This window comes from Ahaetulla prasina, chromosome 4, assembly GCF_028640845.1.
Source record: "Ahaetulla prasina isolate Xishuangbanna chromosome 4, ASM2864084v1, whole genome shotgun sequence".
NCBI lineage: Eukaryota > Metazoa > Chordata > Lepidosauria > Squamata > Colubridae > Ahaetulla > Ahaetulla prasina.
In genome coordinates, this window is record NC_080542.1 from 50,814,534 (window position 1) to 50,840,866 (window position 26,333).

The following is a 26,333-nucleotide window of genomic DNA, read 5'->3' on the forward strand; positions in this document are numbered from 1 at the left end:
TCCTGTCTCCTCCATCACCCAACCTAACACTGCAGGTGAAGGTGGGATCGAGGTAGACAGATAGCACACAAAAAGAGCTGACAATCACAAATCCAGCCAGGCGGACAAGTCTGCAAGAATTGAGCATGACCAACACGATGTCGGCCTACACGCTGCCAATGCCATTTGATCCTGCGAAAGAGAAGTGGGGATCGTACATGGCACGGTTTGAATGCTTCCTCGAAGCTAATGATCTAAAAGGGCTGTCCGACAATGTAGTGGGCCTCTTTTCAAGCCATTGTGAAAGTATTTGTTGTGGCAGAATTACTATCAGAACTGACTCTGGTACAGTTGGTACCCTGGCAGGTCTTACAGACAATGCTGAGGTCACATTACTCCCCGGTACCGTCTAAATTCGTCTAGAAGTATGAGTTTCAGCAGAGGCTGCAGAGAGAGGGAAAGCCGATAAGCGCTTACATGGCTGCGCTGCATAAGGCTGCTACGCACTGCGAGTACGAGACCTCGATGATGCGCTCCTAGAGCAACTAATCTGCAGCATTAGAGATCTTCGCCTCCAGAGACAACTGCTAGCCAAAATTAACCTTACCCTGCACATCGCACTAGACGAGGCGAGGGCACATGAGTTGTCCAACAAGGCCGCCGAGACCCTGCAGTGACCAGCACCACACCAGGCGACACAAAAATCGGCTCCTGTTCATTGAGAAGCAGCCCAGACTGACAGTGAGGATGAGACCGCTGAAGACGTCTTCAAAACAGATAGACACAAGCGCGATGACGGGGACAGAAAAGAAGTTTGTGCTAGCTGTGGAGGATTCCACCATAGGCAGATCTGTCAGTTCAAAGACGCCATTTGCAGACACTGCAACAAGAAAGGACACTTGGCAAGAGTGTGCAGGGCAATCCAGCCATCCAGCTATAAACAAAGAGCAGTCACTAGCCAAACCGGCCAGCAACAGACTAGGAGAAAGGACAGACTGGCTAACAAAAGAAAGGCACGTATTTCAAAACTCCGGAGGCATTTCAAACTCGAATAGGCCAAGTAACCACCTCCCCAGAAAAGAAGCTGCACATCACTGTTGAGATCGAGGGCGCTCCTGTCAGATGGAGATTGTATAAAAAAGTTTTATTTTTACAATCATATCAAATAATTCATCCGATGTACAGTTATATATAATTAGTCGGGCCTGCCCAGTCACCACCCCCCTTTTTAACCTTCTTCCCTCTTCTACCTTCTTTTACTTTCCAAACCTTCCTCTCCTTCTCTTATCTACCTCCTCTCCTCCCTCCACCCTACACTCTTCTCCCTCTTCTACCTCTTCCTTCCTCTTCTCCTCTTTCCTACCTCCTACTCTCTCTTTTTTCCCTCCCACCGTTCTAAAATGGCAACTGGTCAGACCCGACCCTACATTAATTATATTTATATTTTTAATAATTGGGCATTAGAATAAGTTTTTTAATGATTATTTTAATTTGTATATTGATGTTTTTACATGCCTGTAAACCGCCCTGAGTCCTTTGGGAGATAGGGCGGTATATAAGTTTGAATAATAAATAAATAAATAAATAAATAAATAAAGATACTATATAAGGAAAGCTTGTCATACTGTACAGTCGCTGGATTCTCACTGTGAAATAAAGATGTTGTTGTTCACATAGACTTGGCTCCTGTCTCCTCCATCACCCAACCTAACACTGCAGGTGAAGGTGGGATCGAGGTAGACAGATAGCACACAAAAAGAGCTGACAACCACAAATCCAGCCAGGCGGACAAGTCTGCAAGAATTGAGCATGACCAACACGATGTCCGCCTACACGCTGCCAATGCCATTCGATCCTGCGAAAGAGAAGTGGGGATCGTACATGGCACGGTTTGAATGCTTCCTCGAAGCTAATGATCTGCAAGGGCTGTCCGACAATTGGAAGTGGGCCCTTTTTTTAAGCCATTGTGGCCCCAAAGTATTTGACATGGCAGAATCACTATCAGAACTGACTCTGGTACAGTTGGTACCCTGGCAGGTCTTACAGACAATGCTGAGGTCATATTACTCCCCGGTACCGTCTAAATTCGTCTAGAAGTATGAGTTTCAGCAGAGGCTGCAGAGAGAGGGAGAGCCGATAAGCGCTTACATGGCTGCGCTGCATAAGGCCGCTATGCACTGCGAGTACGAGACCTCGATCATGCGCTCCTAGAGCAACTAATCTGCAGCATTAGAGATCTTCGCCTCCAGAGACAACTGCTAGCCAAAATTAACCTTACCCTGCACATCGCACTAGACGAGGCGAGGGCACATGAGTTGTCCAACAAGGCCGCCGAGACCCTGCAGTGACCAGCACCACACCAGGCGACACAAAAATCAGCTCCTGTTCATTGAGAAGCAGCCCAGACCAACAGTGAGGATGAGACCGCTGAAGACGTCTTCAAAACAGATAGACACAAGCGCGATGACGGGGACAGAAAAGAAGTTTGTGCTAGCTGTGGAGGATTCCACCAAAGGCAGACCTGTCAGTTCAAAGACGCCATTTGCAGACACTGCAACAAGAAAGGACACTTGGCAAGGGTGTGCAGGGCAATCCAGCCATCCAGCTATAAACAAAGAGCAGTCACTAGCCAAACTGGCCAGCAACAAACTAGGAGAAAGGACAGACTGGCTAGCAAAAGAAAGGCACGTATTTCAAAACTCCGGAGGCATTTCAAACTCGAATAGGCCAAGTAACCACCTCCCCAGAAAAGAAGATGCACATCACCGTTGAGATCGAGGGCGCTCCTGTCAGATGGAGATTGACACTGGCTCTTCCATTACAATCATGTCATGGGCCAAGCTCAAAGCAGCAATTCCAAACTTAAAAAGATATCAACTGAAACACCAACATCTGAGACTAAAAGATTACCAGGGAAATCGCATCCCTGTAGAAGGCTATGGAATGTTCCAGGTCACGTACGGCCAGAACAATGAGAGTCTATCCTTCACGGTGGTCAGCGGACATCTACCAAGCCTCCTAGGTTTAGATTAATTCAAGGCTTTGGGACTGGGGGGTCACCAGAATCCACACTAGCAGAAGCAGTTTGAGGGACGACCTGCCACGCGAATTCCAGGACATTTTTGACCACCGTCTTGGCAAGTATATGGGGATCCCTATCTCTTTCAACCTGGACCCTAAAGTAGTCCCCGTTAGACTGAAAGCTAGGAAACTGCCTTTTGCACTAAAGCCAAAAATAGATCTAGACAAGCTCATACAGCAGGGAATCTCAGTTCCAGTGGACCATGTGAAATGGGAGACACTGATAGTGATACTGCTTAAGCCCGATCGGTCAGTGCGCATATGCGCCAACTATAAGGCGACCTTAAACAAAGCTCTCCAAAAGAGTGCCTATCCGGTCCCCATTGTGCAACACCTTTTACACTCTCTGGCCCTGGCAAGATTTTTGCTAAACTCTATCTTGCACAGGCGTACCAGCAGCTGCCAGTAGATGGCGCTACCACAGAGGCACAAACTATTTTAACCCATAGAAGTGCCTTCAAATGCACAAGACTGCAGTTCAGGGTTAGTGTAGCCCCTGGTCTATTTCAGAGTGTGATGGAGCATCTGTTGCAAGGACTTCCAGGGGTAGTCCCCTATTTTGATGAAGTCCTTGTCACATCAGCAGACGAACAACAACTGGGAGACCGTTTATGAGAAGTAGTAACAATTTTTCGGAATGCGGAACTGCAAGTTTAACAAAACAAATGCAAAATAGCAGTGCCGTTGAATTCTTGGGATACAAAACAGATGGAACTGGTATTCACCCCACAGAGAACAAAATACAGGCCATTAGGAATGTGCTAACCCCTAGAACAAGGCAGAGCTACAGGCATTCCTGGGACTTTTAAATTTTTACTCAATGTTCCTAAAAGACAAAGCAACAATAGCTGAGCCACTACACCGGTTGCTCGCAGAGAAGTCTCTGTGGGTTTGGGGCAAGCTGAGGCATTTACAGCTGTAAAAAGACTTCTTTCTGCCAACAGCCTCCTAATCCAATATAATGGGATGTTTCCGCTTGTGTTGGTCTGTGTTGTGACCCAGGTTCTCGGATTCGGAATCCTGGAAGAGAATGAGGAGGAGAATGAGGAGGAGGAGCTGGCAAGGCCTGCTTCCCCTGGGCCCTCTCCCTCCCTGGCACCGACCCAGGAGGAGGAGGAGGAGCTGGCAAGGCCTGATTCCCCTGTGCCTTCTTCTGATTTGGCAACGCCCCAAGAACAATCTTGGCTTGATGTGAGACTGCGCAGCAGAGGAGGCGTTGGGACAGGGTCAGAGAACGATGAGTCACAGAGTGACACCCACAGGGGCTATAAAGCAGGAGGCGGACCCGACCCCAGGGATCCCTATTCTGCTCATCGACGCTATGGACTTGTGGCCTCTCACTTCTGCTGAAGTGGCAAGAGCTTCTGCTAAGGATCATGTATTACGAACTATGATTGGCTGTGTGAATAGGGAGTGGCCGGTTGGCTCTGTGAGCGGGGATTTTAAACAATTTTTTCACAAACAAAATGAACAGACTATACAAGGGGGTTGCCTATTGTGGGGTAATTGAGTTGTTGTACCGTTAAGTTTACGGGAAACATTTTGAATATTTTGCATGTGGGGCACCCGGGAATCGTGAGGATGAAAGGGTTGGCAAGGAGCTACATATGGTGACCTAAGATTTATGACAGCATTACTGATTGGGTGGCTAAATGTTCCCCCTGTCAGGAGTCAAGGCCTGCTCCCCCCACAGCCCCGGTCAAGGAATGGGAAAACCCCTGGGGGGGGGCGGTTGCGAATTCATATTGATTTTGCAGGACCATTCCATGGGCAAACATTTCTAATAATTGTTGACACCTATTCAAAGTGGTTGGAAATAATATTAATGCATTCTACCACTGCGGAGGCTGTAATCAAGGCACTCCAAAAACTATTTGCCACACATGGGCTACCGGACACAATGGTGCCTGACAATGGGCCTCAATTTATGGCCACACAGTTCGAGGGATACCTGGTGGAATTGGGGGTGCGACACACACTAATAGCACCTTTTCATCCAGCTAGTAACGGGCAAGCTGAAAGATTCATGAGAATTGCTAAAGAAGCATTAGACAGACTAGGGTCGGGGGATTGGCAGGCCAGAATCGATACCTTCCTGGCTACCCAACATGTCACACCATGCACGGCCACAGGGCGAAGCCCGGTGGTGCTTTTAAGGGGCAAAAACTCTGCTATGCTCTGGATTGGCTACATCCAAGTTATTCCCCAGATGAGTATAGGGAAACCGAGAAAAAGTTTAGAGGGTTCTCCATTGGGACACCGGTGTTCACAAGGAACTATGCGGATGGTCCCCTCTGGTTAGCTGGGCAAATCTCTGAAGTCACTGGTCCCAAGTCATATACAGTAGATATGGGTGACGGACAGGTCTGGCGCAGACACATAGACTAACTACAGAAGCGTTTGGCCACCGAGCCAGAGTACAAACCAACAATACCAGTCCTTGACTCACAAAACCTTCCTCTGACAGCTAACTCAAACCCAAAGTGGCTGGAAGACTTACCTCATGACTTCAGTGTCCAGTGCCGCCCTCTCGAGAAGCCAGTCCAGCCAAAGGAAACAATGCCCATAAAAAAATCCAGGAGGTTCCATTGTCTGGGCAGGGAGAAACAAAGAGTCCCTCCGACCAGCCCAAATCCCCACCTCAGACTGAACTGCGCAGGATCAGGGAACGCCCTAGTCATCTGCGTGATTATTTATGTAAATAGTTGCCTAAGTGTCTTCTGGGAAGGGAGGGGTGTTATGTATCTAATTTTGGAGGGAAAATTAAGTGGAAAAAAGCTTGATGATTATTGGCCAGCACCCTGGCCAAAATACTATATAAGGAGAGCTTGTCCTACTGTACATTTGCTGAATTCTCACTGTGAAATAAAGATGTTGTTGTTCACATAGACCTGTCTCCTGTCTCCTCAATCGCCCAACTTAAAACTTTTAATTAAAAGTATACTAATCATCTCAGACTTTGGCTACCTTAAAGAGACTGCAGTAATATTTCAGTTATTGTAACCTGCACATAAGGTCAGAATACATATTTTTATGCTGTGTATAGGGAAAGGAACGCTTTCCCACAGGAAGCATTTTTAATGACTTTAAATATCAGAGAAATATCTAAGTGTGCATGCGTTAATGTTTCCACTGTAAAAAGTCATCACTTACCTTTAAGGATTTTGAATAATTTTCAAGAATTCTTGGATAGATGATTAAACAGATGTCAATAATGCTTTCTGGAGCAAGAAGAGCCACAAAATAATACCCAAGGAGCAACCACCTTTTCAGCTGGACCTTGAAAATTGGCATCTAAAATTATAAAGCAAACACTAAATGTTTTTTCCCCACTTCTACCACGATATTGTACTTCTAGAATTAGGAGCTTTTCAGATGAGTTCCCAAACTGTAGAGTGTGCTGTATACACCTATGTATGAACTCTTGAAAAGCATCTATTTTCCTCCAGACTGATAGTATCTTAAATTGGTCTTACCTCCCTGTCCTCCATTAAGTAGTGTTCAGTCTGGAACTGATCGATCCGGCATTCACATTTCTCAAGAATTAGAAGGGCTTCTACTGCATGATCTTTCCACAAATTCCAGGGCCGTAAACGAAACCCTACAGAGAAGAGGCTGGGTTTTTGTTTCTTTTGTTTTTGTTATCCATCCTTTTGAATGCTCACTAAACGAACTACTGTAAGTCAAGGACTTACACGCTATATATTCTCATGTAGCTTCCCAGAAGTAATTCAGAACCACTCTAGCTTTTCTATGTAGAATGAGAAGAAGGCAATTGTAATTGCCAATGGTCTTGAGCCTGACCTGTCCTGCATCTGTGATTTCTAGATAACTAACAATTTTAACTGTCCAAATATATACATATATACATATACATATACATATACATATACATATACATATACATATACATATACATATACATATACATATATATATATATATATATATATATATATATATATATATATAAAATACTTATATATAAAATGTTTAGAAAAAAGTAGTGTTTTGAACTATCTTGGTAGACATTTTTATTACATAGTTTCCATATTGTGACAAACTGATTACCAGAAAATTATTTATGGAATAAATCACAAAGGCTAAATTCATAAAAACTAAAGGGAAAATCTAATAAGTTTGTAATTAAATGTGTGATGTGTATTGAGCCAAATGTGTAAGGCTTGTCTTACAGTTTTATATACTTAATGTATATTAGTCTATTATTCCATTCAGCTTCACAGTGGACTTCATTAGGCAAAACTCTTACTGGCCAAGATAAAAAGCATCTGAAAGGCACCTGAGTGGAAAAAGCTGCTTCAAGGAGACACCAATACAAGATACCTGTTTTATCCTCATGTCAAGAAATGTGTTTCAGATCTAATTCCATCTTTTGGAGAGGGATGTTTGGAATCAAAGGCTAACACTCCTGGATGCCCCACTGGAAGCAGGTCCCATCAAAGCAACTGCTTGTTACTCTCTGTCCTAAATTAATAATCGTTAATATTTTTTTTAAAAAAAAACAAATTTTAAACTAATTATTAGATATGAGAAAGGGCACTGTGATGGGCTATCTCTGATTTCATATTTAAAAAAACCACAATATTACCACCTCAGATGTAAGGTAAAGTACAAAGCAATCTTGGTGAATAGAGCATATGCAGGCAAAAGTTTTAAGTTCCACTCCATCTTAGCTGAGTACTGCATTATTTTTAAAACAAGCAATGTGAGAACTCTTTCCATGACCATTTGATGATGTCCTTTGTTTTCTATTTTCAATTCTTTTGCTAATATATCCATGATGTAATGTTTTCCTCATTTGTGGGAACAGTGTGTCCCTGTTGAACATTAATTCTGAATGTCCAAGAAATGTCCTGTGAGAACAAAGAGTGCAGACAACAGAGTAAGGGGGAGGATCCATACAGTTCATCATCTGAGACAATGCCTGTTTTTATTGGCACCAAGAAGTTAACATGAAACCAGATTTGGTGATGAACAGGAATGGATAATGATGAGGCTAATAAATTTAAAGATCCATTCTAGCTTTGTGGGAAGCTGTGCATGCATGTCAAGTTGACCCTTTAAGCAGGCAGCCCTGATCAGCATCAAGTCTGGAGAATTTTATGCAGGAAGGAAGAAGCCACCAATTTGAAGCTTATAGAAAGAAACAAATAATGGAATCTTTTCAATCCATCTGACCCAACATCCAAGACAACTCTCTTTTACTGAAACAACTTCATAAATGCTAGTTGTATTCACGAAGAATAGTCAGACATTGAATTGGGGCACCCTATTAGATGCACCTTTCCCCCTCATCTCCTTTTGGGGAGTTTTCAGGAATATTTCTGGCACCCAGAGAATGAGTTAGGCAGCACCCACTCTCTGATTCAAGAGGTTTGCTTTGATGCCCATGACTCCATCCAGTGGACAGCTGCCTGGACCTGTTTAGCTGGCCAAATGCATTTACTGCCCTATTCAGTGGCCAGCATGAATTCAGTGAATATAAATTTTCTCCTGGGGGAGGAATAACCTTAAAATGACAGAAATGGTGGCTATGTGTTAGCCATAATAAATTATTTTCAACTATTGTACTCAATTACTGTTCCTGTTTTTACTGTTGCTTATTGTTCTTAGTTGTGATTTTCTTCCATATATTGTTCTGGAGTCTTTGGAAAGCATGGTATAAATAAAATAAAGCAATTCAAAGCACAATATCCTCAACAAGAAAAATGGTGGTGAATCAGAGTAATTTCCTCCACTTTCCATGTGAGACCCAGTCACTAAGTGCAACTCTTGCCAATCAAACTGCTCAGCACGTGACTGACTGCACCCTATTCAAAGCTCTCCCTTGCCCACAAATCACCCAAGGAACTGTCCCATGATGACGAAATTTACATGGATAGGAAACAAGAGCTCATCCCATGAGTGTCAGCCATTTGTCAAAAGAATATAAGAAATTGAAGGCTGAAGTTGTTTTTGCAAACCTCTGATTTAATCCAATCCAATATATGTTCCTTCTAGCTCAGCTTTTGCTCAGCTATGGCAGCTTCTTCCTTCTGGATTTGCAAGTACTTTGGGGCCACCCTGGGACCCTTGCTTGTAGTCACAGGTATGGTTTTTTCCATCTCATTCACCAAATCCTTTGATTAAGATAGTTTAAAGTCCTAGGCATCTTAATGATGTCCCTAACCCCAGGCTGTGAATCTGCACGGGTCCACAGCAAGCCAGAAACCAGGTAATGCAAACAAGAGAAGCCCCATCCTCAGCACCCATCCTCTCTCGGGGCACGGAAAAACCACAGAACTGGTCCCTGTTGCCAAAATGGTTGGGGGCCACTGATCTAAGCACATCACAATAGTAATGGAGGACTTTAATTATGCCAACATCAACTGGGAGACAAACTGCACCAGGTGGAAGATCAAACAGGTTCCTGACAAACCTAGCAGACAACTTTGTCTCCCAAAAGGTAGAGAAGGGAGCTAGGGGATCAGCCATATTGGAATTAATCTCACTAACAGAGTTGTCCTGATAGAAGGTTTTGAAGTTTTAGGAAGCTTGGGGGGAAGTTATCATGCAATACTGGAATTCAACATTATGCAAGCACACACAATAGACCAAAGTCAATCTAGAGTCTTGGACTTTAAGAAAGCTGGTTTCAATAAACTTAGAGAGACCTTGAGAAGGATTCAATGGATAAGAATCCTCCAGGAGAAAACAACCCAAGAAGATGAGGAATTTTTGAATAGTGAGGTTATAAAAGCCTTGTCTATCACAATTCCAATGAAGAAAAATAACATCTCTGATAAATTGAAAGAGATAAAGGACAAGTACCAAGTGGAAAGAGGGGTATATAACTAAAGGCAGGATATCAGCAAATAGTCCAAGCCTACAAAGATGAAGTCAAGAAAGCTAAGGCTCAAAATAGTCAAAAATAACAAAAACTTCTTTGAACTTGTAAAAAACAAGAAAAAAGTCAAAGAAATGATTGTTCCATTAATGGGAGAAAATGGCAAGAAGGTGACAAGCAACAGGGAGAAAGCAGAACTGCTTGTTTTTTTCATCTGTCTTTACACAAAAGGAGAAAACAGTCCAACCTATCCAAAATTATAGCATAAAAAACAGATTAGGAGTGCAAGTTCAAATAGGCAACAAAATGGTAAGATACCCTAGAGTTCAAATAACCAGGACCAGATGGATTACACCCCCCAAGGTTCTGAAGGAACTGGCAAATGTGATGTCAGAATCACTGAACCATATATTTCAAAGATCCTGGAGCACTGGGGAAGTACTAGGGGACTGGAAAAGAGCTGTTGTGATTCCATGCTCAAAAGGGGGGAAATGGATCCAGGAAACTGCAGACCTATCAGCCTTTCATCAATATTTGGGATTGAAGCGATGACTCTGCGAACAACTGGAGGCAAACAAAGTCAAAACCAAAAGCCAATATGAGTTTGTCAAAAAAAAAAAATCATGCCAGACAAATCTTATTGCATTTTTTGACAAAGTGACTAAATTAGTCGATGAGATAAATGCTATGGATATAATTTACTTGGGCTTCAGTAAGGCATTTGATAAAGTAAACCACAACTTACTACTTACTACTTGATAAGATTAAAAAAATGTCTGTTAGGCAGTGTTCCTACAAGATGATTCATAACTGGCTGACCAAATGCACTCAGTGTGTAGTCCTTAACTGCATCTACATGGAGGGAAATATGCAGTGGAAATATGCAGTGGGGTATCCACTTGCTCAATTCTTGGGACGAGAAGTGATGGCCCATCCTCAGTGGTGGGATTCAGCTGGTTCGCACTAGTTCGCTAGAACCGCTTGTTAAATTTGCATGCAGTTCAGCAAACTGGCTGAATTGCCTCAGCCTAGCCCCGTCTCCTGGCCTCCCTTGCTTGGCCTCACCTCACCCCTCCCCTCCTGAGGGTTTCTCCCCCTGAGAAAACAACCTGTCTCAAGTTCCCATTGGCTCAGGCAGTCCAATTCCATGCTGGTTCCCCCTCTCCTCAAAGCGAAGTAACTGCAGAAAAGTGCTGCCGAGCCTAGAATGGGGCTTCAGAGGGCGCAATTCCTGATAAATGTATTATGTGCAGAGAAATGCATGCTACAACCAGCAAATTGCATTTTGCGAGGAACCAACAAACCCCAACAGGCTTTGTAGCTGGTTGACAAAGGAAAGGAGCAAGGTATATGGCTGCCCAAAAGTTCCTTCCCTTTGTGCAGCAAGGCAGCAGGGTCAGTATCCATAGCAGGAACACAGGGGGAAAGCCCAGCAGTGGAAAAGTAGTCATGGTCCTGCTTTGAAAGCAGGCTACCAAGAAGCACTCTGCTAAGCGTTTCCTTATAACACTTGCAGTCTGAGTGGACTACCATCCCCCTGTGAGGCCACTTTTCTTTCCCAACTGAAGCTGAGGAGCTTCTGAGGCCGCTTTCCTCAATCTGGGAAGGGTCGGTCCCAAGAGAAGTACGCTCTCTGGCTGCCCATTCCCCAGGGCCACCTAATGGCCCTCGTGGAAAAGGGCCTTTTCTTCAACTTCTCAAAGACCTTTAAGACAGATTCTTGCACTAGCCCGGTGTTTGCTCTTTTTGGAATGAGAAGTCTGCTGTTGTGGGTCGGCCTCCTCCTCTCCTAGCATTTGCTCTCTGGAGACAAGCAAGTTCCCTGAACGCCACAAGCCTTTGTAGCTAAGAGGGCCTGCATCTGCAAATCAAATAGTTTCAAACACAGTTTCTAAGCGGTGTTATTCAAAAATAAGTAATCTGCAACATAATCAGATAAAAACATCTTACCCAAGAAAGCTCAGGATTATTTTTCTTTACTCCCAGTCATGTGTATTTAGAATCAGAATTAAATGTCTAGACTGAAATTGATACATTCAGGAGATGCTAGCTTAGGTTGCAGGTAATCCATAAAATGTTGAGAAGGAATCTATGTGTGTGTGGCTAAATAGGATTATTTGAAATACTATGTCTTCAGTGGAAATATTCAAATAAATACTATATCCTCAAGGAAGAAGAACTGATTTAGTTCTAAATTTCACACAAGATGGTCTCTCTCTCAGCTTCAATTTCCTATCTATAACATGAAACCAATATCTATATTTCACAAGGTGTTACAGGCAGTGGTGAGCTGCAACTGGTTTAACAACCAATTTTGTGAATGTGTGCTTTGCGTGTGCGCACGCCCAACACACTTGTGCGCAATGTTCAAAATGCAGCAATTTGAAGCTCAGCTGCTTATCTTCTAAGGCAGCCCTGGTAAATAGAACAGCAGAGGCACGGAAATCAGCTGTACCACGTGAATCAGCTGAGCCAGAAAGAAGGAAATATAGCAGAGGCGGGTGGGAGGGGCCAGCTGATCATCGGAACTACTGGTTTGCCCAAATCGGTCCAAACCGGCAGTAGCCCACCACTGATTACAGGTGATGGGAATTTGCTGTTGCTATTACACGTTGTTTTAGTTCTTCCATGATTTCTGTTATTGTTTTTTCATCCAGGTTGTATTTTTTGTGTAACTATTTTTCAGTTTTTTGTTCTTTAGTTTTCCTTCTTTCAAGTATTTCAAATTGCTGACATCCTGTAGTTTTTTTATTTTATTTTCAAGTTGAAAATTTCACGTTGATGTTCCAGTGGGTTTCTTTTTTGGCATTTTATAACCCAATTTTTCAGTTATAACGGTGGATGAACTATACATTAGTTGGTTTGTTTCATGTAGTGTGCTGGATGTGATGGAAGTTAAAATGTTGTTCATGGCATTTAGTAGATCTTTCATTTGCTTGCTATACACTTCACAAATGGCAGGCAGACTTTTTCTTCCTGTGTGTTTCTTTTATGTGGTTTTGAATCTTTTCTTTCAGCATTTTTGCTAGATCACTTAGCTTTTGAGTTGTTGATCACTTTTGAATTGTTGCACAGAAGGATCTTCACCCTGTATCTACTATTGACCTTACCCCATTCCTAAGAGGACTGTAACGGGCATGCATAAGAGCACAAAAGTGCCTACCGTTCCTGTCCTCTTGTTTCTTTTCATTATATCCAATTAATATAGTTATTACATACTTATGCTCATATATATGCTTATATATTATATAGCTATTTCATTTCATGTTAATGCCTATATATATTGATATGACAAAATAAATAAATAAAATAATAAATAAATAAATAAATAATAAGTACTAAAGAAATGATGATGATTAAATGATATGGGCTAAATACGTGTCATTTCATTTCATTTCTTCCACTGGGTGGTCAGTTTGTTCAGGTGTTGGAACAATTTCTTCAGCCTGTTCATCATTACTTCTTGTTGTTTTTCTTTTTAGCCATTGTTTCTAGATGTTGCATTTCCACCTCTGAAAACTTTATTACGGATGATGAAGAGTCTTTGATCCACTAATCGTTGTTCAGTTACATCACTTTCCAAGTGTTTTTCCTTCCACAGTTGCATCAATTTTTTAAAAAAATCCCCTGGCTATTGGTTCTGCCTGGTAGTAACATTTAATGATTTCTCGATTTTCTTCAGTTGTCCAGGTTTTGCACTTTTGTTCCAGTCACTTTGCAGTTGCACACCCTGATTCCCCAGTAGTAACAACTGAGCCCTGTAGTCCATTTTTTGACAGATGAGCCATAGCATCTGAGACAGCCCTTATTGACCTGGGCAACGACCAATCCGGTGTGGAATTTTCTTGATTTCTTCTCATCATTGGTGATGGTAGGTGCCTGGGTTGATTCATGGTGGCTAAAAGGTAAAGGTAAAGGTTCCCCTCGCACATACGTGCTCATCTCCATCTCAAAGCTGAAGAGCCAGTGCTGTCCGAAGACGTCTCCGTGATCATGTGGCCGGCATGACTCAACACCAAAGGCGCACGGAACGCTATTACCTTCCCACCAAAGGTGGTCCCTATTTTTTTTACTTGCATTTTTATGTGCTTTCCAAATTGCTAGGGTGGGCAGAGGGTGGGACAAGTAACGGGAGCTCACCCCGTTACACGGCAGCATTAGGGATTCGAACCGCCGAGCTGCTGACCTTTAGATCGACAAGCTCAACATCCTAGCCCCTGAGCCCCTGAGCCCCTAAGCTAAGGTACTACTAATCCAAAAGTGGTAATTCCATAACTATAGGTACCACACCAGATAGCATCCAGGACCTATTGCTGTTGTTGTTGTTGTTGTTGTTGTTATCCGTCACATTGTCAGCTAGATAGTCAGCTGGATTTGTCATTTTTATCTATCTTTCAAGTACTTTTTGAGGACCTGGAATAGGCAGATACAGATGGTGTTACAGATATTATAGTCTGTGAGTTCTAGTCCTGCCTTAGACACAAAGTGTCTAAGTTTGACATTGCCTCTTTCTTAAGGCTGATAGAGAGTGACTGGCCCAAGGTCACCTAGTTGACCTTGTATCTGAGGCAGGACACAGAATCCTAATTTCTAGACTGTGTCTTAATAACTACACCAAACTGGCTCTATTAGTCTTTAAGGTGATCACAAAACTATAGAAACAATGATTATATTGAAATATGCCAATTTCCATGCAGCAGTGCTCAAAATTCATTGGTTGATGACCTGTGCTATAAACTAGACTTAAAGAGCCACTAGTTTATGTATTAGAGAGCAGTCTTCCACATACAAACCTTTTATCCTTTCCTATAACTAACTAATTTTAAATCATATCTTTTATATCTTCTAGCTTTTTATTTTTTATGATTCAGATTTTTCCTTTGTGCTTTTTTAATAACTGTATCCCACCTTCTTTGTAATGGTCTTGAGCATAATGAAGAATTTATTTGATTTGATACTTAATGCAACCCATCACAGCAATTTACTGACCAAATGCTAAGTGCTAATGAAAACCTCTGAAGCATTTTTCCTATCCTATCCTTTTCTTTCACTGATAATTTCCTGAGCCACACTGTCTTCCACACCCTAGTTCCCTCTGTTTAGTTACAACTCCCAGACTCCCAATGAGAATCCCAATGAGCAAGCCTCATAACTGAATACATTGGAGGCTGTCGAGTTAGGACATATTTCTTCAAAGAAAGTGTGTTCCATTTTGTCTTTTGTGTAGTCTCCAGCAATGATGCAACCTCATGAGGTGCAAGTGACCAGAATTATATTCAAGTATTCAAAATATGGCCATTATCTAAAGCCAACTCTGAGGGAAAGGAAGAAAAAAACAGTCCCAGGTCTTTCTGCCTCCTCAGTTATTAGACATCAAAGATGGATGGGATGCAACTTCTTTCTTTCCCTCCCACAATGGCTTTCCTAGGAGATGACCTTTATATGATGTTATCATCATGTCCATATGAGGGGTTTCTGGGAAGAGGCACACAACTCACCTCCTAAATCTGTGTTTATTAATGGAGTGACATCAAACCTTTTTTTGAAATGTTACAGATTGGAAGATCCCTGGCTGGCTTGCATAAGCCCCTGTGGGCGTGTTACCAACTCCACGGACTGATGAGTAAACAATACACTTACTATGTAAAGATTAACATACTCAGCATTGTGACCTAAATAACAGAACTTTTCTCTCAATTATTAAATCCTCCATATTCTGAACATTGAGTGTCTTTAGTTTTGGTTTTCAAAAGAAAACAAAGTTTTTACTCCTCAATGGGACTAAAGCCTAAAAGTTTCATTTGAGTATACATAGAGATAAATCAATGCCATAATTGTGCCTAATGAAACATTATACAAAAGGTTACTACCTTTTGTATAATGTTTAGAATGTATTTTAATGTTTAATGTTAATGTTTAGAATACAAAAAGGATTTTTAAGGAATGGATAAGAACTCAGTCTTTTTTTCCACAACGACAATCATTACCAACTTTTTAAATTACGCAAAAGATGTTTTAAAGTTGTACATTTTATGTATTCAGACAGTTTATATATCTACCCAATCAGCAAGTGATTTAGGGCAGCACACAAACTATATACCATATTTTACTGATTATAAGACACACCGGAGTATAAGACGCACCTTAGCTTTTGGGGAGGAAATTAAGAAAAAAGCTAATTGGCAGGTGGATTGGCCTCCCGGAATACCCCCAATCAGCTGTTCCCAGAGGTGAATTTTAGCAATAGGTTCCTTGGTTGTGAGTTCTGTGCCTTGCTGGTTTTTTTCTGCCTCTGAAAGCCTCTGAAACAGAACTTCAGAAAAAAAGCCTCTGAAGCTTTGTTTGGGAGCTTCTTTTCTGAAGCTTCTTTCAGCCTCTGAAACCTCCGTTTAAGAACCTGTGTGGGCTATATTTGGAGTATAAGATGCATCCAGATTTTTACCCTCTTTTTGGGGGGGGAAGGGTGCATCTTATACTCCAAAAAATACGGTATAATAACTGCAAGAGAAGACGCAGCCAGACCTAGGGGATGGAGCTAAATATCAGCTTAGAGTCCTTACGTTCCCATAAATGGTCTAAGTCCAACTCCTCTTGAATTTCGCTGACTCTTATTTGGTGTCAATTTAGTATTGAACTTTTAGTTGACTAGATTCTTGCGTATAGGTTGAATAATACATCTTCTGAACTGCAACTTAATGTATGCTCCAGATATTTTGCATCTGATAATGGCAAAACATACATTAAAACTAATAAAGTATATTATGGACAACTTCATCCAATCAAGAACAATGCAGAGGAGTACAAAATCTTCAGACCTAGTGCCTAGGGAAACTTTGGGTTTTAAATGCCCCTGATAGACAGCAGCATCAGGGCCATCCACATTTCAAACTGTTTCATACGGCAGGCATGTCAACAGAGAAGCACTTTTCTTGGATCCCAGTAGATGAAATTGTTTAAGTGATATCTCTCTAGGGAGAGATATAGCATTGTGGGCAGAATAAAAATATTGTAAAGAAATAATTTTCAGGAAATTTTCACTTTTCTGATATTCTTGCTTTAAAGAACATTTTGCAAAGTATTTTAAATATTTAAATAATGCCTTTACACACAGGTAATTGCACAACTATTCTTCTAAAAATGTTTTACACAGTTAAGATGTGAAGTTAACAAACTTTTAGACTTGTTTTAGCATTCATTTAAATTAGCATAAAAACAGTACTATAAGAAATGGGGCCTTTTCACCCACATAAAGCAAACCAGCACACAGAAATATATTCATACCTGTTTTTTCCTCTGCACACACATTTTGAAAGTACAATTTTTCCTTTCATACATGTTCAAGTCCTCAGAGTGTGGAACTCTGGCAGTGTAAACTCCTGACTTTTAAAGTATCTTCTTGATGAAGGCCATGTAGGCAACCGGGAAGAGCTAGAAGATAGAAGGCAGCATAAAAGAATAAAATTATGCAACATCCAATATACCCCAACGTGCTGGGGAAACAAAATTAAAGCTCCCCATACTGAATCTTTATGAAAACACCTGGTGTTGCTGTTTATCTTTTCCCCAGCATTCTGGTTGATTAGCTAGATCACAGTCAGGTAATTTGTCATCTCTCGCCCCCCCAATTCCAAGAACCATTTTTCCAAGTTCCCAAGGTGGCAAGCCAAAATTGGTAGACCTTTTAAAGATTTGTGAGAGGGAGGTAGAAAGCCGACAGATATGCTACCCATTTCACTTTTTAATAACAATTTCATAACCACCACTACAAGCAACACAAAACAAGTTTACTTTTCCCAGTTTGAAAGAAGTTCTGTATGTCATTCTTTAAGTCCCCTCAAAGAAGTCTGACCTGTTAGCTACAACCTGTCCAATGGTGCCATGAGTCCTGGGGTTCCAGGCGGAATATAAAGGCAAAGCATAACATCGTAGGGAGAAACACTATTACCCATTTTTAAAGTAGATTTTGGGAAGTGAGTGTGGTTCTCCAGTCTCAGTAAGCCACATAAAAGTCTGCTTGGCCAGTGGCCACATGTTCCCAGTAATCTAAGCATTCCATATTGTTGAAGGAAGGGAAACTTGATTCTTTGAAATGGAAATGCTAAGTTTTGGCTGTGGAACCTTCTGCTGATATGTCACTTTCACCCCAGACCAGTAGCCTAAGGCTTCATAGCACTGCTTGAATGTCCAAGAGTGTTTTCATAAAAAATTCAAGCAGGGAGGTTGCTGGGTAGGAAAATGGTTTGCATATGGGAAAAACAGGAGACGGAGCTCTTTCTTCCACCTAGACCTCCTGAATGAAGGGTGGGCTAATATAATCGATCAATCTATACTTCCCCCTCATACAGTATTAAACAAAATGTTTGGCTGAGAAAATTTTGTTCAGCAGGAAAGCAGACATATTAACAGTGCAAAGCATAGAACGTAGAATAATAGGGTTGGAAGGGACCTTGAGGTCTTCTAGTCCAACCCCATGTTTGAGCAGGAGACCCTATACCGTGATGGCGAACTTATGGCACGCATGCCACAGATGGCACGCGGAGCCATATTGGTGGGTACGCAAGCTCAGCTCCGGGACACATGCGTATGCTGGCCAGTTGATTTTCGGTTCTTCTGGGCTCACCAGAAGTCGCCAACAGGCCATTTCCAGCCTCAAGGGCCTCCAGGGGTAGGGAAGGCTGTTTCACCCTCCCAGACTCCTAGAAAGGCTCTGGAGCCTGGGAGAGTGAAAACAGGCCTACCAGGCCCACCGGGCCATCTTGTGCCAAAAGTGGGGTCACATGGGGGTCGCGTCGCATGCCCAGGAGGTGGGGCATGATCCCCCTGCTCTTGGCACGCGATGGCAAAAAGGTTAGCCATTACTGCCCTATATCATTTCAGACAAGTAGCTGTCCAGTCTCTTCCTAAAAGCCTCCTTCTTAAAAGCAATCTGCTTGAGGCAGTACTATAACAAGGAGACGGTTTAGGGTGAAAGTGGTGCCTAACTGGTGTAATCTATTCTTTTTTGCACTTTTAAAATCTGCTTTAGTTATGAAATGCCTTGGGCCAGGACTGAAAAGAACCAAGAAATGTTCAACAAAGAATAGCAAATGTATTCTAAATATTGGAGGAGAGTCAGACAGAATCAAATTCTAATGCAAGTATTTGCTGGGATGGTTCTACAAAAATCATCATGCCAGTTCTTGCTGCAGTTACTGTTGGTTTTATCAGCTTCTGAAAACAATTCAATTCAAAGGATCCATCACCCCCCCAAAAAAAAACCCCAATTTTTTTAAGGACCTCATGATGAGTGTGAAGATTAGCTCCTGAGACCTTGTTCCCAGCCCAGTATCTGAAATCACATAGTTGAAAGCAGGAAACATGACCTTCGCTGCTATCTAAAATTCTTTTTTCCATGGAATACGATAGTGGCACTCTTGTGCTTGATTTCAACATCAAACTTTTTTTTTCTAATTGGCACCTTTTATGGGAGGATTTAGGTTGCCAAATTATTTTATTGCTTAACTATGGCATATGATGCCAAAGAATGTTCAAACTATCGCACCATTGCACTCATTTCACATGCTAGTAAGATTATTTTAAATTTTTGGCCAATCGAATAAGTTTTTTAAGGGGTGTTCTTAATATTATATGAATTGTTTCTTTTTGTATTTTTATTCTGGCTGTGCACCGCCCTGAGTCCTTCGGGAGAAGGGCGGTATACAAATTAAAATAATAATAATAATAATATTATTATTATTATTATTATTATTATTATTATTATTATTATTATTATTATTATTATTATTATTATTATTATTATTATGCTTAAAATCCTACAAGCTAGGCTCCAGCAGTATGTGGATCAAGAAATCTTACAGACAGGATTTCGAAGAGGCAGAGGAACTGGAGATCAAATTGCCAACATAAGCTGGATCATGGAGAAAGCTAGGGAGTTCCAGAAAAACATCTACTTCTGCTTCATTGACTATGCTAAAGCCTTTGATTGTGTGATTCACAACAAATTGTGACAAGTTCTTAACGAGATGGGAGTACCAAACCATCTTATTTGTCTCTTGAGAAACCTGTATGTGGGTCAAAAAGCAACAGTGAGAACTGGACACAGAATCATTGATTGGTTCAAAATTGGGAAAGGAGTCCGGCAAGGCTGTATACTATCACCCTGCCTATTTAACTTATATGCAGAGCACATCATGAGAAAGGCAGGGCCAAATGAATCAAAAGTTGGAATTAAGATTGCTGGGAGAAATATCAACAACCTCAGATATGCAGATGATACACTCTAATGGCAAAAAGTGAAGAAGAACTAAAAAGCCTCTTGATGTGAGTGGAGGAGCATGCAAAAGTTGGCTTGAAACTCAACATTTAGAAAACTAAGATCATGGCATCTGGCCCTCTCAATTCTTGGCAGATAGATGGAGAAGAAATGGAGGCAGTGACAGATTTTATTTTCCTGGGCTCCAAGATCACTGCAGATGGGGACTGCAGCCAAGAAATTAAGACACTTGCTCCTGGGGAAGAAAGCTATGGCAAATCTAGACAGTGTACTAAAAAGCAGAGACATCACCCTGCCAAAAAAAGTGTGTATAGTCAAGGCTATGGTTTTCCCTGTTGCAATGTATGGCTGTGAAAGCTGGACCATAAGAAAGGCTGAGCGTCAAAGAAGTGAGGCCTTTGAACTCTGGTGCTGGAGAAGACTCCTGCAAGTCCCTTGGACTGCAAGGCGATCAAACCAATCAGTCCTAGAGGAGATCAACCCTGATTGCTCTTTATAAGGCCAGATCCTGAAGATAAAACTGAAATATTTTGGCCACCTAATGAGGAGGAAGGACTCACTGGAGAAGAGCCTAATGCTGGGAAAGATTGAGGGAAAAAGAAGAAAGGGACGACAGAGAACGAGGTGGCTGGATGGAGTCACTGAAGCAGTAGGCATGAGCTTAAATGGACTCCAGAGGAGGGTAGAGGACAGGAAGGCCTGGAGGAACGTTGTCCATGGGATCGCAATGGATTGGACACGACTTTGCAACTAACAACAAATGGCATATTATATATTGTGATAGTTGTTTATTATTAATACGCCATCTATTGTTGCAATCTTATGATGGTGCTGCCACAAAAGCCCATGGGCCACAGCTGAGACAATTTCCCCTTCACATCCCTTTGGGTGATACAGTCCAGGCTTCAGCATTCCCGTTTTATTCATTCACATGTCTTACCCCTCCATATATGCATCAGTGCATGTCGATGAGCTTCCAGAGATGAATAAATTACATGGTTGTGTATATATGTATTATTATATTCGTGTATAAAAACAGCTCAGAATGGAAGGGGCAGCAGAAACAAGAAAACTGAAGAACACCTCTGTGATTTGCTGATACAACATGGCTTCAGGTAAGCTTCTGAATATCAATAGGGAAGTTACTACTTTTTAATGGATGGGAGAACTGGAATCTTTAATAGCTATAAGACATCCATTCAGTGGGTCCAGCCTTTATATTGAAAAAAATCTTGTTTTATTAATTTTTCAGGCAAAACATATTATTAAGTAAAATATAGGAAGCAGTTCTGGTTATTAAATTTGGGAGCTAGAAGGTGTGTTTATTTTTATTTTCTTTACTGAAATTTTAAAATTTTATACAGGTGAGTATAAACCTGAAGCAATAGTGAGACCCAATTCTCCCAAGGGAGAAGCAAAAAACAAAGAGAGAATGCCACTAATTGTGGTTTACTCAGCACAAACAGGTATCTGAAAAAATGCTCAACTAACAAATGGAGAACAAGAACTGCATGTATGTGTGAAACTGCTGCAATGGCAACTTGTAAAGCTTCCTATTTATCAACTCACCTAGAAGCATTGTGATGGTCAGTTTGAAGAGAAAGAGGGAGTGGATGTTCAAATCATGCATCCTGTGTGGTTGTGTATAGCAATGCTTCTGTTTTACATGGGTTCCTATTTGCTTCTGTCAACTGGTGCAATGCTTAACTGAAGCATCAGCAGAGGTGGAATCTTTGTGCATGTGTGTCTTTTGCATGTGTTAAGTTTCCGTCATCCTTATTTAAGAAGCCAACCTCCTTCATCTTCCTCTGCAGGGACCAGTAGACCGTCCTCTTTGCTTACCACTGGCTTGCTTATCTTGGCTATGCAATGGACAGACGGAGGAGCCTTCCCCACAGTGCCACTCTCCAGTCTGTTTACCAATGCTGTGTTAAGAGCACAGCACCTCCATCAGCTCGCAACAAATACCTACAAAGAATTTGTGAGTAGCAGTCCATCTTTTAGGTCAGCTAAACTTTTAGGTTGCATCATCATTTCTGGTAATAACAAGCCAGAATGTTGACCAGTTTGGAAGCAGAACAGGTTCATCTAAAAGTAACATGGGGAATTCTCTAGGGTCACAGGATATATTAAAGCGTAAAAAAAGAGGTATCCAAAGTATGACAAGTAGCACTTTAATTTTTTTAATGATATGGAAAAGTGTTTTTTTTCCCCCTCACATGTTTTATACGTTCTCAAATCTTCCATTACCGTATCAACTTAGAGTTGCCACAAAGCAGAACAATTTTTAGATAAGGCTCTCTTTTGAAATATTTACTATCTGCTTACTCTTCCAAGTAATATTAGTATTTCATTGCTTCTGATTTAATGTCTTTGCTCAGTTAGTAAATTTTTAGATAATGTTATTCAAGACTCTGTACACTCTCACTGTTTCTACTTCTTTGTAAATGGTGGCATTTTATGGGATTTATGAAGGAGCGTTCCTATATCCCAGAAGAGCAGCGATACTCCATGAAGAATTCTCAGACTGTATATTGTTATTCTGACACTATCCCTTCACCCACGAGGAAAGAGGAAACTCAACAAAAAACAGTAAGCCGATTCCTATCATGTTTTATTCAATAGAAGAATTATTTTAGAGCCCCAAATATATAATCTTCTGTTGCCCATCTGAAAACTTCCCACTTTCACAAAGTTTCCAAGAAGTGTTAACAAAGAGCAATAAGTGTATCCTAAACATTGGAGGAGAGTCAGCTAGTCAGACACCCGGGTAAAAGTGAAGGGGGATTAGATGCCATAGTCAATCATCTGAAGGGCTGCCAGGTTCTCATTTCTATGTTACAGGATCTGATTCCTTAGAAAGCAGAACATTAGAAACTCTGCTTTATTACATTTGCATAGTTCAAATATCTTTGGCCAAGATCAGCAAAGATCTAGATCAGTGGTAGTTAACCTGGTTCCTACCGCCCACTAGTGGGTGTTCCAGCTTTCATGGTGGGCGGTAGGGGTTTTGTCCGATACTGAAGCACTTTCCTTTTTTTTAATTTAATTGACTTTTTAAAAATATTTCATAGCATTATTTAAAAACATTTTCATTAGGTTTTCATAAAATTCCCTGTGACAATTTAAATTTCTGAAAATATACTATTTGTATCACCCGCGCATAAGTTTAGTTCACGCATGCGAGCGCTGGGAAGCTGAGCTTCCAGTTTCTGGTGTGTACACCTGTGCCGTCACCTGGTCTTCCAGTTCCTCGCATGCATATACGTGCAAAACCAGCTGGTTTCTTAATTATTTCCTATATAGAGAAGCTTCCACATTAAGCCAAAAAGAGATCAGATTGTATTATGGATTAGTTTTACATGTCATGTTTTCATTGAAGCAAAAGAGATATATTCTATCTATAAACAATTAAAAGCCATCCAGGAAGCATTTTTATTTATTACTATCCATAAATGTCCTCTGCAATAATGAAAAGTATGTCACTGCTGTTTAGCAAGATACTAGGTTAAAAGCCGACTGAAGGAACTGATCAGAAAATAGGCGCTTTACCCTGGCTGGATTTTTTTTTTGTCTGTTGAACTTCTATTGCCATTTATCTTAGGACAGACAAGTGAATGCTAGTATCCTAGTTCTCCTTCTTTGGCCTCTAGGAGGTCAGGATAGAAAACAGAAGTTTTTAATTTAAATGTATCTATTTTTCTAGGACATAGAACTGCTGAGGTTTTCACGGATTCTCATTCAGTCCTGGCTAAATCCTGTACGGTTTCTAAGCAGGATGTTTACAAACAGTCTTGTATTTGGGACCTCAGACAGAGTCTACGAAAAACTCCAAGACCTGGAACAAGGTATCCAAGTTCTTATGAGGGTAAGCAATCCCTTCCAAGGAGCAATTTTTAAATACAATCACAGATTGTGCTGTTCCACCTGGCTAATGTTATGAAACTAGAGAAGGCCAACCTCTCTATTCCTAAAATCAGAACAATCCCAGGCACCAAAAGTTGACTAGGTGGCTCAGTGGCTAAGACACTGAGCTTGTCGATCAGAAAGGTCGGCAGTTCAGCGGTTCGAATCCCTAGTACAGGTCTCCTGTGAGAGCAGGGGGTTGGACTAGATGACCTCCAAGGTCCCTTCCAACTCTCTAACTGATATAAAATTATTGCCTTCCAATGAGAAAGCCTTGCCATTACGAATTATTAACACTAATAAAGCAATATAAAAAAATATAGGTAGTCCTTGACTTATGGCCAGTCACAGTGATCATTTGAGGGTACAATGGATCACCAAAAAGATTCTTGATTCAAAGTTACAATGGCTGCTCCCTCCTTGGTCACATGACCGCATTTTGGGCTCTTGGCAAACAGTCCTCATTTACAGCCTGCCACACCCTATTAGATCGCTCAATGTATGATGTTTCTTGCTGGAAGTCGGTATTTGCTTCCAGTTTCCAGCAAAAAAACTCCTTCCCGTGCCCTTTTTTTGGGGTAAGGGGAGGGATGTTGCTTGGGCAATGGGCTTCCTTTTTATATTTGCTTAACTGCTACAAAAGAGGTAAAATCAGGTTGGTCAGCTGATGACCTACTTAATAACCAGCATGACTTGCAATCATAATTCTGGGCTCAATTACAATCATAAGTTGAAGACTATCTGTATCAAACTGTAACAGAAATGGGGCTATTGATAAAGAAAATTTCATGATTTTGAGATTGTAACTAGAAACTATATGAATTTAAGGTATTCTTTAAGACCAAAAGAAAAATAAACCCCAAAATGAATTCACAAGGATCTGTGTTCAATGATCATGGAATCTGCAGAATGAGATCAGCCCTTCATAGTTATTGTAGCGTTTTTCCACTCCATGTCTTCCAGACACATTTAACTCCCCCATTAATTTGCAACCGGCACAGCCCTCGGCCTCCTGCTCCAGAACTCAAAACTTGGTAAGCAATATGGAGGTCAGACTATATTCAGATATTTTCCCAAAGTTGAGAAAAGTGGGAATTCTGTCACCCACCCATAGTTGAACCTTCATCCATGGACCTTGGTGGAATGGAGTTCAGAGGGTCAATATGATGCAGCTACAGGCTCACTTTTATGTTCATGAAATAGAAAGTCCACAAAATCAATCATAAAAACCCAGTATGTCCCAATCCTCAAGTACTGAAGATATTAGAAATGATATTAGATAAAATATATATATTTCATTATAACTATATATGTCATTACATAAAATATATTAGAAATTATACATTATTATAAATTAATTTCCTAGCTTAAGTACTTAACTCAGTAATTCTGAGTTGAGGAGGTGTGTGTGTGTGTGTGTGTGTGCGTGTGCGTGTGTGCGCGCGCACATGCTTTTTTTTTTTTTTTTTTTTGAAGCAGAATGAGATTCTTAATACTTTCGTACTACTCTTTCCACTTACAATATCTATTTCCAGGAGGTCCACAATGGCACTTCCCAGGGTCTTCAACTGGTTAGACCCACCTATGAAAAATTTGAATTAAATCTCCGGAGTGAAGTCGCTTTGCTGAAAAACTACAATCTCTTGTCCTGCTTCAAGAAAGACCTGCACAAAGTGGAGACCTTCCTGCGAGTGATGAAATGCCGTCGTTTTAGAGAAATCAGCTGTGTCCCCTAAAGGCAGAAAAGACCCGTCTCTCCATTCCACTTTTCCTACGCAGTTTCCTAGAACCTGGGAAAGAGAATGTACTATTGCTGTGAGCCTACATGCCTGAGTCAAGTAAAGAACAACCTATTGCATTTCAAAGCCCTTCTGTTTGTGAAGTCCCTCAATACCCCTTGATATCTGTGCAAAAATAAATGCAATTTTGCTGCTGAAGAATTTGTGTTAAAAGTGACTGGCTCAATTAGATCTGCCTCTTAAATGATAAAGAATACAGTCTTAAAGGCATTGACCTCATTTTATACAGGATCACAAACTTGCGTCAGAACAGAGGTTCTGCTCAAAACAATGTATCTCTAAACCTGTTTATAAATGTGATTTTCCTTCACTTTAATTCCTATACAAGTAAGGCAAGCAAATAAAAAAAAAAACCCTACACAAAGCAGTCTCTAAAAGACCCACACTCAAACAATCTTATTAACTTGTAATTTAATTTTTTTTAATAATAGCAATAGCACTTAGACTT

At 41.1% G+C, this 26,333-nt stretch overlaps 1 protein-coding gene across 1 annotated transcript; it reads left to right on the forward strand.

Moving 5' to 3' along the window:
- The first annotated feature begins 2,442 nt into the window (after positions 1-2,442).
- Positions 2,443-25,822, forward strand: LOC131198196 (somatotropin-like). The gene is made up of 8 exons (XM_058182695.1): positions 2,443-2,667; positions 4,063-4,119; positions 9,082-9,169; positions 21,220-21,295; positions 21,966-22,161; positions 22,656-22,772; positions 23,887-24,048; positions 25,622-25,822. The coding sequence occupies exons 1-8, from the start codon at positions 2,443-2,445 to the stop codon at positions 25,820-25,822; spliced, it is 1,122 nt and encodes a 373-aa protein (XP_058038678.1).
- Positions 25,823-26,333: the final 511 nt, after the last annotated feature.

Coding starts and splice junctions, on each gene's coding strand:
- LOC131198196 (XM_058182695.1), top strand. CDS start 2,443: ATGACGGGGACAGAAAAGAAGTTTGTGCTAGCTGTGGAGGATTCCACC. Junction 2,668..4,062: donor GGCTAGCAAAAGAAAGGCAC/GTATTTCAAAAC, acceptor GTTGTGACCCAG/GTTCTCGGATTCGGAATCCT. Junction 21,296..21,965: donor CTGATACAACATGGCTTCAG/GTAAGCTTCTGA, acceptor TCCTTATTTAAG/AAGCCAACCTCCTTCATCTT.